The sequence below is a fragment of the Barbatula barbatula genome (assembly GCF_947034865.1).
Source record: "Barbatula barbatula genome assembly, chromosome: 11".
Classification (NCBI taxonomy): Eukaryota; Metazoa; Chordata; class Actinopteri; order Cypriniformes; family Nemacheilidae; genus Barbatula; species Barbatula barbatula.
Window position 1 is genome coordinate 21,878,868 of NC_136774.1, and position 19,918 is coordinate 21,898,785.

The 19,918-nt window shown below is 39.8% G+C and overlaps 2 protein-coding genes across 5 annotated transcripts in view; both read right to left on the bottom strand.

Annotated features, from left to right (window-relative positions):
• Positions 1-258: 258 nt before the first annotated feature.
• abcd1 (ATP-binding cassette, sub-family D (ALD), member 1) lies at positions 259-12,523 on the bottom strand. The gene is made up of 10 exons (XM_079467030.1): positions 10,657-12,523; positions 10,075-10,255; positions 9,307-9,449; positions 8,770-8,941; positions 8,515-8,609; positions 6,146-6,291; positions 4,214-4,359; positions 4,009-4,093; positions 3,141-3,266; positions 259-2,757 (listed from the first exon to the last, which is right to left on the bottom strand). Exons 1-10 carry the CDS (start codon positions 11,569-11,571, stop codon positions 2,514-2,516), a joined length of 2,253 nt encoding a protein of 750 aa, XP_079323156.1. The 5' UTR covers positions 11,572-12,523; the 3' UTR covers positions 259-2,513.
• A 1,684-nt stretch (positions 12,524-14,207) lies between these two features.
• ccdc120a (coiled-coil domain containing 120a) overlaps positions 14,208-19,918 on the bottom strand; it is a 37,039-nt gene continuing 31,328 nt past the window's right edge. For 2 of the 4 annotated variants that reach the window (XM_079466964.1, XM_079466965.1), the window contains exons 8-11: positions 18,874-19,012; positions 18,677-18,778; positions 17,333-18,328; positions 14,208-16,874 (exon numbers count right to left, since the gene is read on the bottom strand). In XM_079466964.1, coding sequence (XP_079323090.1) covers positions 16,769-16,874; positions 17,333-18,328; positions 18,677-18,778; positions 18,874-19,012 — 1,343 coding nt within the window. In that variant the 3' untranslated portion in view covers positions 14,208-16,768. Of the gene's footprint in view, positions 16,875-17,332; positions 18,329-18,676; positions 18,779-18,873; positions 19,016-19,918 lie in introns of all 4 variants that reach the window. The other 2 variants (XM_079466963.1, XM_079466962.1) reach the window with 1 other exon arrangement.

The following is a 19,918-nucleotide window of genomic DNA, read 5'->3' on the forward strand; positions in this document are numbered from 1 at the left end:
TGACCTTGGTGTTGCTACGCCATGCTCTAACCACTGAGCTACAAAGCTCAGTTACCAATATATAGTTTTCCACATTTCCACATAAAGCATAAATAACGCCAAACTTCTTAACGATGGTGTATATTTCATTACGCTTTCTCTAAAATCTTTTACAAATTACAATGTATGTAGAAAGATCGCCGAGCGCATTTCTTGAACTTGAAACTTATTACTTTCCAATTGCAAAAGCCATAAAAGCAAGCAAAAGAACAAAGAGATGTGTTCTCTAGAGGAAAGGTTTTATTAAATTGCAAGAATACTATTTTAATAATTCAGGCAAATGTGCAAGGTTTACAATCATGATCGATCACATTTCAATCAGTCATTTGTATTAAACCTAAAGAAAACGCCATACGTTTCTGGTAGGAAAAGTATCATGTTAGTTTGAAATGTCCCGTAACTAATCACTGCAATGAAAAGATCAATTCTGGTTTGAAATGTTCGGTGCAAAATCTCACATTATAAAATTTTTGGAAACACACACATTATACATTTCCTTGTACAATATTGTGAACTATGATATTTAATTTTAAGCTCATTTATTTAACAGCAATAATTCTGTCTTCAATCGTCTAACATCTAAGAGACTGACTTTTCTAGGTCAAATGCATCAATAAACAAAAGCATTCTTGAAAGGTTTGATATACTAAGGACACTTTAAAGAAACTGCAGGTTGAGTCTCGTTCATTGTTCAGATTTGCTACAGTGGTCGTCAGATTTAAACACACATTTCAGATTTCATCACTTTGGACTGAAAGGCGGTCGAGGACAACCAAAAAATCAAGCTCTTTCTTATCATTTCAAAAAACTTGTATAGCATCTTCCCTCTGACATTTTCTACAACATTTGAACGCCAAACTCAAATGATTAGTAAAACATTCTCTTCTAAATGACATAAGGAGAGATTCAAGTTCAACTGATGTCTGTCTTATGAAGATAGATGATGGGAAATTAAATTTTAATGGAAACATTTGCTTGTAAGGTGCTTCGCACTGACTGTTAGTGTTTTAGAACGTTAACGAATAATCTCTTCAAATGAACTAAAGCTACAGTTTTATACTGGAAACGTTTTAATGACCACGTTTACATGCACAACATCTCTTCGTTTTATGCATCCAATGGAGAAGAAGGACGGACGTAGGGGTCAAAATGTTTGTCAAAGTGCCTCTATTATGCATCCCAAAGCTGAGAAGTAGGCAGTAGGCATCCGTCAACCAATAAGAATGTCATAGACATTAGGAAATCTAATTTAAAAATACAATAGACAGATGTGTTTCTGAAAATCCAATCTACTTTATTCCCACCTGGTTTTAAGCTGACCCGGCTCTTTCAAAACAAATCTTTTAGATTCCAATCCATTAAACACAAAGCTTTCTGTAGGGTTCAAAAGTAAAATAAAAATGTGCATGTAGTAATTGTTCAAATATCTATACGATTTATATATATTATATATACCAAGAACATTTTTTCTGAAATAAAACCAAGCCCTGGATTTCAAAGACAGCATTTGTGAGGACTTCTTAAAAGTGCCAAAATATCACCACTGCCTCTCACTCTTTCCCTAAAGACACACACAGCCAACAGGGTCCCGCAGATCTCCAGAGATTTCTTCAGAGAACAGCGATAACGACGCAGACGAACAGCTTTCATAGGTGCTTTCATCATCGGCCGCACCTGGTCGAGTTGGCAGCTGTCTCGTATCCCACAACCCCCCCCCCCAAAACACACACGCAGTCTGATGTACTACCATCAAACACACGCTCACATATAAACAAACACAACCGGGCACTGTATGCATTGTCTTTGTGCAGCGAACAAAAGCTTTAGAAGATCCCTGTTGTGCGTTAGAAACTTGCAAAGGGAATAATAAGTCTGAATGAAGTGGACTCAGAACTGATCAATCAGGTTCGCTTCTGTTGGTCTTTCAATAATATTGAGGAGTGGATGAACAATATTTAGAAAATGACTCTTATTATGTTCACAATTTGGAGATCATGTTAGACAGCAGAACAGCATATTGAGGAATAAAATGTAAAATTGTTGGAAAAACAACTGATTCACATTTATTGTAACTAACTGTGTTATCTTTATCTTATATTTAGGCTTGATACCGCAAAGACAGCAGCATAACGCCAAAAATGTGCGTTAACTGACTTCAATTGACAAAAAAATAAGATGCATACTGATCACCATGTCAATGGCTCTGATGTGCGCTTTACATATTTCATTACAGTGTTCCCTCTTGACTCGGCAGAAGAAGGCAGGAGTCTCAGGATCGGTAAAGAAACAAATTTGATGAAAATCCTTCGGTTTCATTATCGAAAAGGAATCAGTCCTTGATTCCCAACCCTATTAGCAAAACAATCAACCTCGATCTATGACACACACACACCTGACCACATCTGTCACGTGTCTGTCAATCAATTCATAAGACCTTAGTCTTTTCCAGCAGCAGACACCCTCTCTTTCTCCTGCTAATTCTCTTTCTCCTCCACCATCCCGTTCTCCTCCTCAGTCTCCTCCGGGCTCGGCAGGCTGCTGTCCTCCCCCAGAATGCGGCACAGCTCCACCAGACGCAGCTGCATCTTGGGAATTCCAGAGAGCTGCGTCTCCAGACGGTGTTTCTCGTCTTGCAGGGAGAGACGCGTGGAGGCGTCCAGCTTCTCGAAGCGCCAGCCGCCCTCGCCGTCGAACTGCAGCAGGTGGGAGTGGTACTTCCTGCGAGCGGAACGTGTGGATGAAATAATAAAACTTCAAAATAATCTCATGAGTTTACCTGTCATTTTTCAAAGGGACCATATTCTACACAGAGAATCTAAAAAATAAGATTGTGGCATTTGATGTTGATGGTGCGATTTCTGAAGACACTCATCTATAAATGTTCTATTTGATCTGGTGAGGGAGTTTTATATTGTTTATATAAGCACTTGAATTTCAAAAGAGCCCAAAATAAATGTGATATGGCCCCTTAACACATGCACGTTTATAATTCCATATATATATATATATATATTTCATGAAACTTCTTAGTTCCTGAAAAATATTTTCTTTTTCTTACAATAAAGAAACTGCTCTTCATTTTCATACGATTGAAAACTCACCAGAGAGAAGGACGGTGTGTAATAGACAGAAGCGCAATCCCAGCGTCCTTTGCAGCTTCAAAGATTTTGCCTTCCACATCAATACTCACAGCACTCGTGCACTCATCCAGGAGAGCATACTTGGGTCTGTAAAAGATAAATCAGATTTATCGGCATTAAGTACAAAAACTGAAGTTGTTGGGGACTCTTTAAACAGACTTAAAAGCAGCAGAATACACAGTCGAGTTGTTTTATTATATTCTTCCTTGGTTAATAAATATCTTTGTGGTTCAACCATAATCTCCCCCAAAGCAGCTGCTCGCTTCAAATGCAAATTGTAAATTGTAAAGATGCCAGAATCATGCACTGAATCCACAAGACACAGTTAAATGCTAATAACATTTAGTAATTGAATATTTTATCACTTTAATGACTTCATGAAAACCATGAGACGTTTTTCTTTCCTGCAGTTTTTGCATACATTAGCATCTTGAAAGTTTTTCTTTTAGGAATAAACTAATTAGTTCAAAAATTATTAAGCCATAATAACCGCAAGAATATAAAGATTATTATTGACAAAGACTAAATTATATCATATTGGAGAAATGATCACACCTGAAACTGTTATGTTTAACCCTGTGATATATTTTTTCTTGTTTCACGCTGTTCCTGGCTTAGCAATTTATAATGCAAATCTTTGGCATCCCATTCAGAGCGGGGCTTTATAACCCAAGGTTAAAAAAATGCCAACACTTTTCTAAAGTAAAGAGGCCTTAACTCGTGGTCAAAAGAATATTACAGATTACACTGTGAATTCAAACAAAATAATTTTAAAAATCATACATTTATCATGTCAAGAGTCAAAAAATGTAAGAACTATGGATCATACTTGTGATAAAACATCCTGGCCATGCCCATCCTTTGCTTCTCTCCTCCAGACAACACATCCTTCCAGTCGCTCAGGGCATCCCAACCTAATGACGTAATAATGTTTTACTGCTGCTTAAGACATTATTTTAAGAAATATATAAATAAATAAAATCATAATTTGTAAAGTTAGTCATCTAATGTGAGGCCATTGTGATGTCTTTCACCTCCCTCTCTCTCCAGGATGTAGCGGAGGTTCACAGTTTTGAGAATCTCCTCCAGCTGCTGGTCTGTGAAGTTCTTCTCCTGCATCTCCTGAGCTGAATGAGGATAGATGACCTGATCTCGCAGGCTTCCCACCGACATGTACGGCCTGCACAATTACATGTGCAATCAAATACACAATAACAACCTGAATCCAAGATATCATCACGATGAGGAGTTCAAAGAAACATTATGACACTGTTGTGAATTTAATGGATCAGATGGATTCTTTTCATGAAGACACTTCACTGCTGGATAATGCATTCAGCTCTCTTGCTGTGAACGTAATGATATTTTCATTGTGTGATCAGTCTGGCTGTGTTGTGTTTGATTTATGTATCCATCAATCCTCTGTGCTCCAACATCTGTGTTCACTTGAATAAGAGGACCAAGCCAACAAGGCTGAAAAGTGGTGCTAAAAATGTGAAGCCTGCTCGAAAAATGTGTAGATTACATCCTTGTATGGTGTTCCTGTTATTCGGCCAATGTCCACAGGCATAGTGGACCATGTAAAAAAATAAAAGTGTGTCAAAATACTAACACATTTTAACCCAATTACAAGCAAGATAAGCAGCATACATGATTAATATTTGTCATTTACCCTTGTTAAATACATTAAAAGAAACATCTATGATATGGATAAAACCATGTTCTTTTGAATAAATTAAATGCCAGAGGTAGAAAAAGTAAAGAATCAAGTCCAATTATATTCCTTACTACTCCCATTCCCATTCCTGTTTGTACTTGTGTTATTTAAACAGCTTTGATATAATGTTCATCGCGCAGCAGTCAGGCAAATAAGAGACAGCAGCGGATTTAAAATAATGTTGGACACATCTCGTTGTGTGATCCGAGCAGGAAGTGAGAGCGTGTTCCTGTCGGTTCCGTAATGAAGCCGACATATAACACAGTCACAGGAGCACCATATGTGCTGACTACTTTTGGATTGTGCTTCCATTTTTAATCGCACTCTCATCAGTGCTAATTAACCTGGCACGGCATGGGAAATGAAAATAAACACATGCGCGCACACCCACGTTTCTGCATTCTAATTGATCATAATACTTAAACAAAATCCAGCAGACTGTGTATCTGCACAGGGCCGTGAACCTACACGAAGAAAAATCACCTGCCTTCTGCTTTCAAATCCCAATTCACACTCTGCATTTACATACTATTCTGTACCACATAGTACGTAAGATAAGAGATAGCTCATCCTAAATCAGATGATGTCGGAAAAGATTACGGCATATTGCTTTTCAAAGTATGCATGTATTATTCTGCTAACAGACATGTTTGTGACTTTTTCTTTAAAAGGTCGTTTTTTTAATTCTGTCACTCATTACTCACCAAATCGGTATAAGTGTCTTTGTTTGGTTGAACACATATTTGGACGAATGCTTGTAACCAAACAGTTCTTGGACCCCATTAACTACCATAGTAAAATGACAATGGCAGTCAAAAGTGCCCCAGATTGCTTTCCTACATTCTTCAAAATATCTTCTTTTGTGTTCAACAGAACAAAAGAAAGGTAATTGTTCCTACTATGGTAGTCAATGGGGTCCAAGAAGCATTCTTCCAAATATCTTTCTCTTTGTTCATCAGATCAAAGAAATGTATTCAGATATAGATGTCGAATGTAATTATTACATTTCAATTATGAAAAATCTAGTATTATTTGATGAAATACATAAACCTAAAACAACAGTAATGCAATATATACATACTACAAAGAATGGGTACAAATAATTGATTCTCTGATTCTGGTTTATAAATTCCATTAATAAATTTTTGTACCTGCCCCCGAACAATACTTTTTATACTAACAGAGTTTCAGTATCTGTAAGATCCAGCCAGTCATGAGAGTGATTTCAGGTGTGCGGTCACAGCCGTACCTTTGAGGTATATAAAACATGTGCTCAGGTGAAGGCTTGTAGAGAACGCCGCTGTAGACCGGCCACAGTCCGCTCAGGATTCTGAACAGAGAGCTTTTGCCGCAGCCATTGGGTCCCGTGATCAGCAAATGCATTCCTTCTTCAACCTGCAAACCAGAGAAGTAAAATCCCCCCAGCACTGTTACAGAAGACACGTAACCGTAAGCAACACATCCCATAATACACATCACAACTGCATAGTTCATTGAAACGTTCAATGGATAGCAAAACAGTGCTGTTTGGGTTTACTCTTATCACATTACAAGTTTATATTAGAAATGCTATGCAAATGTTTGATATTGTAATGTAAATTCAACGGTACTGCTTATGTTTAGATGTTAAAATGTTTATATGCACTCTTGCTTGTAAGTCGCTTTGGATAAAAGCGTCTGCCAAATGAATAAATGTAATAAAAATGTATAATCGTGATCACAAAATCAAAGGAAAAAAAAACTCAGCCTTACAAAAAGAAAAAGAGAGAAAGACACATGGAGGGACAAACCACAGGAAACAGCCAAATGTGTTTACAAATTCAGTAAAACCGCGGGGTTAAAAGGAGTCGCTCTGATGGGAAAAGCTTGATGGTTTTCAAAGGTTTCTCGCTACAGCACGACACACTGAGATGAACTCTCTCTGTAGCCTATCATTATGTTAAAGCATCCTGCAATAGCATCAATTACTATTAAAGGACCCTTCGCATATAAAACCAATGTGAATCATCCGGGATCACATCATCTAAAAGCAGGGCCACAGCAAGAACTACAAATTAAACATTTATAGTTCACAAAAAAATCCTCTTGTTTAGCTCCAAGGAGCGAGATTAAAAACGCCCATACAACTACAGTATATTCCAAGTTATATAAAAGCTTTTGGGAGACACAAATTAGAGATCTTAAAACTTGGCATATTATAAGCGAACGTGATGTGAATATCCAATTTCATAAGAGAATTTGAAAACAGTCATATTGCAGAGTTAATGGTACCTTCTTGAAGGTGAACATTCATATCCATTGCATGGAAAAATGCACCTAGGGGTATTTTAACAAACGCCTTTTAAAACCATGAACATAAGTATAAAAAGACATAATTTATGTTTCTAGGCACATTACATATAACAGCAGAGAGATACAAATACAGGCTCTCTTGATGACGACCATGTACACCGCCACTATCTTTTCAGTCTCCTTGTGTGGTTTCGTCTGTGACTTCATCACCGTCTTCCAGGCTTTCTTCCTCCTGGCCTGCGGGAGTTTAGGACCTTCTTTTGGCTACGCTGCTGGGTTTATGGAACCATCTGAGAGAGCATTGTGGGTAATGTGCATTGTGTCATGTGCACTGCGTGACTGCAACATCAGGGCCGTGAGAGGGTATTAGCACCATACAGCCCCTACATATCGAGACACGGCTGTGGAAACTTTAAAAGCACACCAACGCACGGGCGGAATATAATCAGCACATTGTCCTCTGCAGACCGGGGGGGGTCACACTGTGGCGCTCGTGACCCATTTCTCAGAATTTAGCAGGAAACATGAATTAATCATGAGGGAGCAAGCTTAAACCAGACTCAAGAAACACGTTCTCTGAAGTCCAGCGCATGGACTTGGGTGCTAAAGCTCGCATCGTGGTCATGTCATGGATTCACAACTAGCACCCGTTTTGTGAGCATCATACTCACTGATGTACAAAATTAGACGACAAGCTATGTGCCGTCCCTTTTCGCAAAGTTTATCTTTCGAGAAGAATGTTAAAGAGCGGGTTTCTCTGCTGGTGATTACTAAAATATGCATTAAAACAGCGGTAGCGAGAAAAGATCAGCATTCCATTGGTGCACTTTTCGTGCTAGCTGACGTAATAGCTGGAAGTCCAGCCAACACGCATTAAGTCTACTTTTATCCTTAACAGAGTACATGATGCTCATACTATCTCCACATATTCTAAAAGATGAGAAAAATCATCACCACATAACAGAGTGAATTAATACTCAAATACAGCCCTATAGCAAATGTGATTCTCTCCTTAAGATCTTAGCAAGTCAGAAAATATCTTAAAAACTGGTAAGAAACTCAAGGGCACCGTCGGCACTGATGGTATCAGAACTGCTTAAAATAAAAGATAAAAGTCTCATGACTCTATGCACAGAAGTCATGCAAAGAACACAATGTCAGACCAGACTCATTAACTGTACATGAAAACAACACATTGCAGCATAGACGCAGAAATAATTTGTCTCCTTTACATTTATTGTGTGAGTTGCGCGGCACATGACATAGACATGGATATTTGGCCCTGTGTTAAAGCAGAATCAAGGTGTTTAAATGAGAGGCGTTTACCTGGATGTTCAGGCTGGACACCACCACGTCTCCTGAAGGGGTTATTATGGGCAGGTTCTCACATTTGATACCCTTTTCCACGTCAACAACATGACCTACAGACACGGATGAGACAACAGCTTAATGCAACAGGTATTATGTTCAAATTTAAAACAAATGTTCTGTTTTAGTCACATTATATGCTGTGCACTTCGGCATACATAGTGCGGTAGTGGCCAAAAGTGAAGGTCGCCTTTGTAAAATTGCATGTTGTACCTCTGATCTGCAGCGGTCCCTCCACTCTTGTGCCGTGTTTCACCTCCTGGTCTCCTTTCGTTTTCTCTGGCTTTACCTCCTCAGCCGAGCGCCGGTAAACGCCAACACGCACATCCTCAAACACAGAGAACATCTCATACACACGGGCAGTGTAACCAGCCAGCTCTGTAACCTGTGGACAGGAGGTTTTAAAGTCATGAAAGGCAGAGAAAACCCTGTCCAATTGCTCGATTAACTTTCCCACTTAAACTTGAATTGAATATACACATAAGCAATGAAATGGTAGTGGTTGATTTGTGTTCTTTATTTTGCATATCGTGACACACAATGGCACATTTTCAACTCCCACATCTCATAACCAACCATTTAACATAATGGACTAACTGCATCGGCTCTTTCAGCTCAAATTCACCAACAATAGAGATCCATTAATGCCACAACTCAAGTCAACAAACCACTCCTGTTTTCTAACCCATGAGAGATACACAGTAAAAAAAACAGTTTAAACTGAAGGGAAGTCAAAGTTGACAATCTCACCTCTTTGTAGGAGCTCATGATCCTCTCCACTGCATCAGCTGCAGCATTCAGAAGGTTCCGGGCCGTGGTGAAAGCCTGTGTGCGTTCGCTCACCAGATCCTCCTCCTTCATGACCATCGCTGCTTGCTTCACATCTTCTGAATCTGATTAGACACCACACATACAATAGAAGAAGTAGGAACAACTATCCAACGTTTTTCCCTAGTTGACCCATGTCACATCACCCGATTTTGAATAAAACATCAAAAGGTGCAAATCTGGTCTGAACACTGCTATTCAACACAATACAATTTTTTTTAATTGATCTCTAAAACATTTAACATTTTAAATAAAGTTTCTGTTGTATTCGACAACTTGTAAATTGAAAATTGAAGAGGTCTGTCACAGAAAAATAAAACAGAATTATAATATAAAATATAACAATATTACAAAATCATTTAGGGCAATAAATGCATCTTATTCAAATAAATAAATAAAGCATTTGATATGTTGACACAGGTCACATGTTGGCAGTTCAACCAATAGAATCAACCAGTTGTTACATCATAATCTCATCAGCAAATATCATCATCATAGTTTAACAACACAATGACGTAAATCTTTGTACGTCTGTAAATTGTGCCGCGATTTATCATTAAACGCCTATATTACTTTGAAGTTATGTCAACATGACAACATACTACATTGCCTACCAAAGGATCAAGGTCATTTTGAAATGAAACCATAGACGAAGACAGGAACTCAAGATAATCAGAATTCAATCAATACCGTATTTCGAGTATCCAGTAGCAGTGATGATGGGCACGGCGACCATGACCAGACCCGAAGCACTCCAGAGATACTTCATCAGAAACTGCTCCAGCATGACGTACCACAGCCTCTTGAACAGGATCAGGTTAATCTGCTCGGACAGCGCGGTGTAGCTCCTCTGCAGCTGCAACATCTCGATCTGCGCAGGGTGCACACGCAGACACGGCAAAACGCACGCAGACACGCATACACACAGAAACACAGGCAACAAGACAACATCAAGATGATGAATACGCCAGTGGACTCGCACAACAATAATCGGCACTTACAAGTCGATCTTGCCTTTCTAAATCATAATGACAAGATATTCACAATACTAATAAGAAAAATCTGTATTTTTAGGGGTAACATCAGATCATGTGCGGAGCTGTGGGTCGCACACAGACATTTGCTCCAGTTCCATGGGGTTCTTTTTTGTATACACATCACATGATCTCTTTGTGCCCTATAAAAGGTCTCTCGTCACATGACCGCCCGGTTCAGGAACATTTCTCATTGCATGCACACAAAATGAGTTCACCAAACAACGAAAATTCATACCTTGTGACCACCATAGAAAGCGATCTCCTCCGAATTGGCGATAATGCGGGAATGCATGTATCTCAGGTCGCCTTTTCTCTTGGCTTCCTCGGCCACCAGTTTACCAAAGCGGGGCGAGAAAGCCCTCAGAACCTTGGCGGTGAGGGCCACCACGATACCAGCTATCATGGAGGGCCATGTGGTGTTGGCACCTTTGGACTCGGCGGTTTTCAAGAGCGTGTAACAGGTCACCACCACATCTAGAATGGGCTTGGTTAGGTTTGAATACAGATGAGCCACAGAGGCCGCAAACATGACCATATCTTCTGTCAAAGACTGATCGGGGTTTGCCAGCCTCCCGTCCATGTTGCTGACCCGGTAGTACGCCTGATCGCTGAAATACAGCATGTAGGCGTGGGTCACCAGGCGGGTGCGGAAGGCCAGGCTGAGCTGACCTTCCAAATATCGAATGGCACTGTTGACGAACGTCGCCGGGATGGCAATGAGCAGCCACTTGGTCAGCTCCACCACGAACGCCCTGGGGTCTTTCTGCACGATGGTTTTCACGATTTTGCCGTCCAGGTTGGCCACGTAAATGGACAGGAAGGTGCGGGAAACGAGGGCGAGCGAGTGGAAACCCAGCAGGCCGAGTTCTTTGCAGACAAAGCGGGGAAACAGGATTCTCAAGAGACATCTCAACCTCTCAAAGAATTCTCGGTTCACGGCCGGAGAGCTTCTCTTTTTTCTCGCCTCCGCAACTTCTCCGTTGGAGGTAATCGGGTCAGTGGCTTTAGGTTGCTTACTAGTCCTTCCTCCGAGTCTGCCATAAACATACGGGGATAGTTTTCTCGCCCCATACAGGGCAACAAAGAGGAGAAAGGTGTTTCTCACAAGAGGTTTCTTCAGCTGCGGGGGCAGTTTTGAATATACAGACATGGTCTCTGAAGCGTATTGATACTTACGTTAAAACCACTTCAACGAAACGCAAATACAACTCTATGTGTAAACTAACTAAAAACACCTTTAAACAGATTCACTGATAGCTATTTCTTTCTATAATTCTTATATAACGACACCATTGAGATTAAATGGAGAGCAGGAGACTCCCCATACTTATATCTGACCTCTGACCCCACATTCGAGTTTCATAAGAGATCTCAACAACCTTGACTCTGATATCAAAGAGACTTTAATATAACTAACTAAAACAAAATGTTATACGCAACAATGATTCATTGTCGGTCGCTCTTTCATCTTACCGTACGTCAACAAACAACTCATTTGAAGTTTTCCCCTGAGACAAAGTGATCAAACTTTTAGCTATTAGAATATAACTCCGAGAAGAGCGTGTTTTGTTTATTACAACCGTAATACTGTTGTTATTATTTTGTGCTTAAATCGACGTAAAACACGTCCTGAAAACAATCATTTGAACAACTGAGGTAACTTAACGTCGGTTCACGGGAACCGCTAGCAGCGCTCGCGCTCGAGCTAACAAACTCACCGTACAAACGCGAACAACAGCCTCACAAAACACGAACAAAAGTTATTCCAAGACCATTTGCACGTTTACACATTAACCGTGAGCGAACTAAACGGCGTGTAAATATCACACAAGAGTCGTTTAAACCGAGCTAGCGCTGCTGGCTAATACGCTTGAACTTCCTCAGATGAACTTTTCCTGTGATGACCGGAGGTCATTTCAAAGCATATGTGAAATATGACAGGAGAAGCTTGACAGACCCACGTGGTGACGGTCTCTGTCATTCAAAGGGTCCGAACGCCGTCGTCTTTCATTGAGTCCAAGCGTGAATCGACAAGACAAACAGTCGTTACGGTGACATTAAACTGCGCCGATAGGTGGAGTTCATTCTGTCATTTACACCACACAGGCTCTTTTCACAATCACTGTCTTATCTTGTGTTTATTGGCGCTATCCGTTTTATTGTTTTACATCGTAACTTATGTGATAACGTAACTCTGCGCTGCGGTGCCCCTCGTGAGATTAATGACGTATGCACGTACAGTATCTGTAATGTACGGCTCTATCTATCTATGAAATGCATTGACAGAATTGACATGCGTTATGCTTTGACAGAATTGACATGCGTTATGCATTGACAGAATTGACATGCGTTATGCATTGACAGAATTGACATGCGTTATGCATTGACAGAATTGACATGCGTTATGCGTTGAAAGAATTGACATGCGTAATGCGTTGAAAGAATTGACATGCGTTGTGCGTTGAAAGAATTGACATGCGTTATGCATTGACAGAATTGACATGCGTTATGCGTTGAAAGAATTGACATGCGTAATGCGTTGAAAGAATTGACATGCGTTGTGCGTTGAAAGAATTGACATGCGTTATGCGTTGAAAGAATTGACATGCGTTATGCGTTGAAAGAATTGACATGCGTTATGCGTTGAAAGAATTGACATGCGTTATGCGTTGAAAGAATTGACATGCGTTATGCGTTGAAAGAATTGACATGCGTTATGCGTTGAAAGAATTGACATGCGTTATGCGTAGAAAGAATTGACATGCGTTATGCGTTGAAAGAATTGACATGCGTTATGCGTTGAAAGAATTGACATGCGTTATGCGTGGAAAGAATTGACATGCGTTATGCGTTGAAAGAATTGACATGCGTTATGCGTTGAAAGAATTGACATGCGTTATGCGTTGACAGAATTGACATGCGTTATGCGTTGACAGAATTGACATGCGTTATGCGTGGAAATAATTGACATGCGTTATACGTTGAAAGAATTGACATGCGTTATGCGTTGACAGAATTGACATGCGTTGTGCTTTGATCGAATTGACATGCGTTATGCGTTGAAAGAATTGACATGCGTTATGCGTTGAAAGAATTGACATGCGTTATGCGTTGAAAGAATTGACATGCGTTATGCGTTGAAAGAATCGACATGCGTTATGCGTGGAAAGAATTGACATGCGTTATGCGTTGAAAGAATTGACATGCGTTATGCGTTGAAAGAATCGACATGCGTTATGCGTGGAAATAATTGACATGCGTTATACGTTGAAAGAATTGACATGCGTTATGCGTTGACAGAATTGACATGCGTTATGCGTTGAAAGAATTGACATGCGTTATGCGTTGAAAGAATTGACATGCGTTATGCGTTGAAAGAATTGACATGCGTTATGCGTTGAAAGAATTGACATGCGTTATGCGTTGAAAGAATTGACATGCCTTATGCGTTGAAAGAATTGACATGCTTTATGCATTGACATAATTGACATGCGTTATGCGTTGAAAGAATTGACATGCGTTGTGCGTTGAAAGAATTGACATGCGTTATGCGTTGAAAGAATTGACATGCGTTATGCGTTGAAAGAATTGACATGCGTTATGCGTTGACAGAATTGACATGCGTTATGCGTTGACAGAATTGACATGCGTTATGCGTGGAAATAATTGACATGCGTTATGCGTTGAAAGAATTGACAAATGTTATGCATTGAAAGAATTCCCATGATGATCACAGTCTGTGTATCGAATATATGAGGCTTAAATGACAGAAGCAAACGTATCTGACCAAAACACTTTATTATAAACAAACTTTCTTTCAGTCTTGGTTCTTTAATAGGAGATATAAAATGTCAAAACAGCAAATTATGTACAATTTGGAAAAGGTTCTTCCAAAAGGGATCAAACACACACACACACACACACGCTCACACACGATAACAGTTAAACAAGTGTTTCAGATACAGAATTAAACGAAAGCAGGGAAATACAATCTGAAGAGGGTCCAAAACATGGAGAAAACATCTTGAAAACGTGTTAACATTTGGTACCATGATACAGAAGCAAATTAGATATAACAAACTTCATTGGTTTTATTTGCCTTCGGTTTTGATCGTTTTTATTCATGACCTTAATCAAAAATAAATCGAGATAAAATTCCATCCCGTTCAACATTATTAGATCGTCTTTTGTTTTAAGTAGAAATCATTTCAAATAAGTGTAGGAGGAGCTTTGAAAATGACACATGGCCTAAACATGTTCTCGACAAGCATAGACATACAGTAACCTTCGCATTAAGTCGTGTGTTATATGAAATAAACGTTTTTTAAAACGTGTGCACCAATGATGTTGGACAGACCATCAAAGCAGCTTTCTATAGTCCTGAGACAAGCATGGCAGCATTTGGTGACAAGGTTGAGCTCTCCGCTCAGCATCTGAGAAGGTTTGGATTGCTTCGGTAAGTTCAACTGTTTCTATGGTGAAGGCATCTGACATGTAGAGGCTTATGAGTTACATGATGCTGTCAATAATAACACAACCTACTGAAAGAATCAAGAGGGATTTCAGAGGGAAGTTTCTTTTAGAGGAAATAAGGGTTAACAGACACCTGCATGCATTGAAATAGCAAGGATTTATCGAAATGAACACTACCACTATAAGAAAAACAGCAGACCATAATAATTGAGTGGATCAGCCAGCAATCACAACTCTTTTTTTTTTTTTGTCTTTTATTAGTCTTTAACCCAAAGAGTGTGATGTGATGGTATTTCATAAGCAGGATCTCCTTATAATTAACCTGTATCTGAGAAATACACTATGATAAGTCATTGTTTCCCTTTGGAGATGACTAAAGCCCTCTCCACTTTTTGTGGCTGCTAGGCACAATGGTCAAATCCTGGCATTATTACGATCAACCACATTCCGAGTATGGCAATTCCTCAAATAAAATATATTCTGAAAGGGCGGTGTGGGAAAATGACTGGTCTCGGAAAGATCCCAAATTGTTTAATCTGCCTTTTTCATTCTGTTCAATGTATTTACTGAGAAATACAGTAAATATTGATGACGGCAGTCAATCCAATAGGAGAAACAACACAATTGCAATTAAGACAGAACACAAAAGAAACTGGTTATTCTGCACCTGGCACATGTTTTGCATACATCTGCAGAGGCAGATGCTTTAGATCCAGAAACCCCCCAAAACAAATGAAGAGGCTCCTCCTAGTGGTCGTTTATACGTTATATTTTAGCCCAAAAATCATTCGAAAAAGGGAAATAATTTGCATAAAGAAAACAAAGCCTATTAAGACCACAATGTTCTTTTGCATTTTTCTCAAATGAAATACACAGCTCTCTATTAATACGCCCTGATGTTCTGTATTTCTCATTGTTATTATTAGTGATTGTTCTCATTACAGATAATGCAACAAAAATATTATTCAAATAATATATTTATATGTGCATGTAACATTTCTTTGATTGTTGAACATGATTTAATGCGCTTTTTGCTAAATATATAAAGTGTGATGTTGCACATTAATCTTGACTTTCTCAGTTTTTCCCTCATTGCATTTGGTAATACTGGTATATAATTAATCCTGAGGCTATAGAAAACATGAGTGATACAGATAAGGATTCATTTGAGCCGCACAGCGACCGTTGTGCCATTCTTAATGACTTCACCCTGAATGAGCATCTCTTCCATACTCCAATTTGTCGAAAAAGAAAATTTCATTAAATACGGTCAGTCATTGCCTCTCTAACAGTCCAAAGGTTAAACATTTGGCTTTTTTTATCACGGTATTAACGTGTCAACGCACACAACGCATGCAAATGTAATTTGCATAGAAATATTATTTCCTAAAAACTTTAAGAGGATCCTGATTCATATTACGAGATCAGAGCAGCTTGAGGACGGTCACAGTGACCAAACTGTATTTCTTTGTTTATGCATTGAAAAAGAGCTGGAAATTATTTCATGTAATTTATAAAAATTGTTTGCTACAAATGGGAATCTTCACATATTATATTAGTGGCTTTTATTCTTTCTCTACCTAACCTCTGGCAGAACCTGCTGTGACTTCTGGTGACTGACAGGAAAGTTTACAAAACTATAGATGGTGTGCGGCAAGAAGAGCTTAATTTCATGCTGGAAAAAATATCTTGACTGCAACCGCAGTGACTGATTTCTGTCAAAATGATTTCATTCTGAATCTACGGCAAAGGTAGCCAAGAGTCTTTCATTTTGTGAATCTATACAAACAGAAGCTTGTGTTTGCTTTAGTCTTTGTGTTAAATGAGATGCACCGGGCGTGTGTGTGTGGTTGCAGGGTTGGTGTGTTTGCATGTTAGACCAGCGTGCCTGGTGTGGGTCTGTCAGTACTCGTCTCTTGAAGTGTCACCTCCTGCATTTTAGATGAAAAGGTTTCTTGAAACAAAGAAAGCTCCATCGTCCTATTTGGGAAAAAAAATAAGAATACGTTAACTTGTTTTTTGGACACCACATAAACCAAAATAGGACCTTAAAAATCAAGGAATATTTACTCTTTAAGGAAAATATAAAATAATAAAACATTTATATATGATTAAAACTATCGCTAAATAGAAAAAAAAATATGTAAATATTTCCTAAATATATGTTTTGTGTTTATAAATACAAAATGAATATGCACAGTCCACAGACATGTAAACACAAACTTTTATTCTGGATGCGATGGATCGCAATGTATCGTTTGACAGTCCTCCAGTCAACCAGCTAGCAATTCATCAAGTAGCATTTAAAAAAACCTCAAGTTAAAAGTGATTTTTGAGTGTATTAAAATGAACAGGGGCAGGGGTTGAAGATATTTCTGCAAATGTTTCACTAACATGTCACATGAATGTAGACTCTACTTCATCCGATCTGTAATTACCTGTTATGTAGCGGATGCCCGTGAAAAGTGGCTGACTGGGGCAGTTGTGTATAGACTGTGTCTCCTTGAAATGACTGCGGCTGGTGTTTGAGGGGTGGTTGCTGGTGAGAGCCATGCAGAGAGGACGTTGTTCGCCGGCGCTGCGTCTGCGTTTCCTCTTTCCCCTTCGTCCCGCTGCCCGTCTGCCCCAGCGCGTTCCGCAGATACCAGTCTCTCAATCCCTCCAGCGCCAGAGCCTTGTGTAGGCTTCGAGTGGGATCGTCGGGGGTTGTGGGGGCAGACGACTCGAAGGGGTAGTGGGGCGGTCTGTGGGGGTGGTCAATCTGCTGGTTATGCGTCCCGTTTGCATCTGTGTAGGCCGACAGCAGGATGGATTCTTGCTGATGTTGCTGGAGGGGAACAAACGGGCCACAGGATTTTGTGCGGCTCACTTTGACTCTCCGTGGCTCGCCGGGTTTACCCCTCAGCATTAGGGGGCTGTAGGCCGGAGGGCCCAGAATAAGTTGCTGTGATTGGCCATTCCTGTAGGGAGGGGGCGGAGCGTTGGAACCTTCGGGCCACGGGCGAGTTTTCGGAGCATTGTGGACCTGGAGTCTTTGCTGTCGCTGAGCCTGTATCTTCTGCTGCTTTCCCCAAACGTAATCCATGAGGATATCGTTGTAACCGCCTCCTCCCGCGGCCGAGCGAACACGGCCCGGTTCAGGGTGTCCGTCGATCAGGCGGTCAGGGCTGCTCCTCTGTGCCTGTTTTAAAGTGGAATCTAACAGTGCTTCTGAGCTCCTGTATGGCCCGTTTCGCGACCTTTGACATCCTTCTTCGGTGGCGTGTCGGTCTAGCAGCGTCTCTGAGCTGTTGCTGCGTCGTGTTTGCGAGCCCCCCGGCCCGTGGGACCCTGAGGAGGTCGGGAGATCCTGAGACTGCGAAGGCGCCAGCTGTGACGCTTCGGGATTGTCTGACCACTGCCTCGCGGGAGCTGTCCCGCTGGAAGATTCTGACCTAAACAAATAAAGAAAAAACGTAAATTGAAATGATAACAAATTCAAACATTACAATGAAGAACCAATAAAACTGAAGGAAAGGTTTACAGCTGCAACCCAGAACTGCGAAACAACAATCCGCTCTGTACATGTAATTAGATTGAGTGGAGAATAATGGTGCTTTACGATTAACGTCCAACCGCATCCATTACTTAATTATACCTAATTGCATATAAGTCTAAACGTTTGTGCCATTATCAATTCCGGCCTTTTTATAAATGTTATATGAACCATTAGCGGAGCGTCTCCAATAACAATGAATAATGCCTTAAGTCAGGCATCTGAATACTGTGTGTGTGTTTGTGACCTGATGTGCACTCCTGTTAGTCCGTTCCGGGACAGTAGTGGAGTTGCTGGTACGCTTCTCCCTTCCAAATTCGACACACTCCGTGGAAGTGTATGACTCGGGCTGGGAGAAAAACAGAAGTGTGGTTAGGTCGTTTTATGAATCTACCACACAATGGTGTTAGAGGGATTAACAGTTGTATTGTGTTAACAGTGTACCTGGCTGAGCTGGCCACAGAGCTGCGGCGTGTTTTTATCTCGTAGTAAATTTCCACAGGAGAGAGTTTTCGAGAAAATCTGCTGTCTGGGCTCTCCGACACCAGCCGGGAGTGTGAGGGTGACAGGCTGTCAGAGACTTCTTCTGGTGCAGAGAGACAGAGAAAGAGAGAGAGGTGAGGTTGACACAGAGTCACACTTTCCCTCTCGTGGAGATCTATTTAAATGCATGAAAAACTAAAAATGCTAACACATTCCAAACTCGTATATAGTTTTATTCAAAACCAGAAAATATACAGCTCTGAAAGACACCACTTCCACGTTATTTCAGTGTTTCTGAATGTACTCTTTATACGTGTGTGATTATAGAAAAACAATAATTTTGCTAGTGACAACAATTCAAAGATGTATCTGTAGAAAATAAGATTTCAAGTTTTCATGTGTCTTGGCATGCTCTCAGTGGTCTTTCAAATATTTCCACAGTTATAAGAAAGAAAGAAAGAAAGAAAGACAGATACAAGGATAGATATAGATAGATAGAAAGAAAGATAGAAAGACAGATACAAAGACAGATACAGATAGATAGAAAGAAAGAAAGAAAGAAAGAAAGATACAAAGACAGATACAGATAGATAGAAAGAAAGAAAGAAAGAAAGAAAGATACAAAGATAGATAGATAGATAGATAGATAGATAGATAGATAGATAGATAGATAGATAGATAGATAGATAGATAGATAGATAGATAGATAGATAGATAGATAGATAGATAGATAGATAGATAGATAGATAGATAGATAGATAGATAGATAGATAGATAGATAGATAGATAGAAAGGAAGGAAGGAAGGAAGGAAGGAAGGAAGAAAGATACAAAGATAGATAGATAGATAGATAGATAGATAGATAGATAGATAGATAGAAAGAAAGAAAGAAAGAAAGAAAGAAAGAAAGAAAGAAAGAAAGAAAGAAAGAAAGAAAGAAAGAAAGAAAGAAAGAAAGAAAGAAAGAAAGAAAGAAAGAAAGAAAGACAGATACAAAGATAGATAG

Bases quoted from the DNA above. Each gene is read 5' to 3' on its own strand.
- abcd1 (XM_079467030.1), bottom strand. From the start codon at position 11,571: ATGTCTGTATATTCAAAACTGCCCCCGCAGCTGAAGAAACCTCTTGTG. The intron at 6,292-8,514 runs GTAAACGCCTCT...TCTGGTTTGCAG, and splicing joins TGTCCAGCCTGAACATCCAG to GTTGAAGAAGGAATGCATTT. The intron at 4,094-4,213 runs GTGAAAGACATC...TTACGTCATTAG, and splicing joins CATCCTGGAGAGAGAGGGAG to GTTGGGATGCCCTGAGCGAC.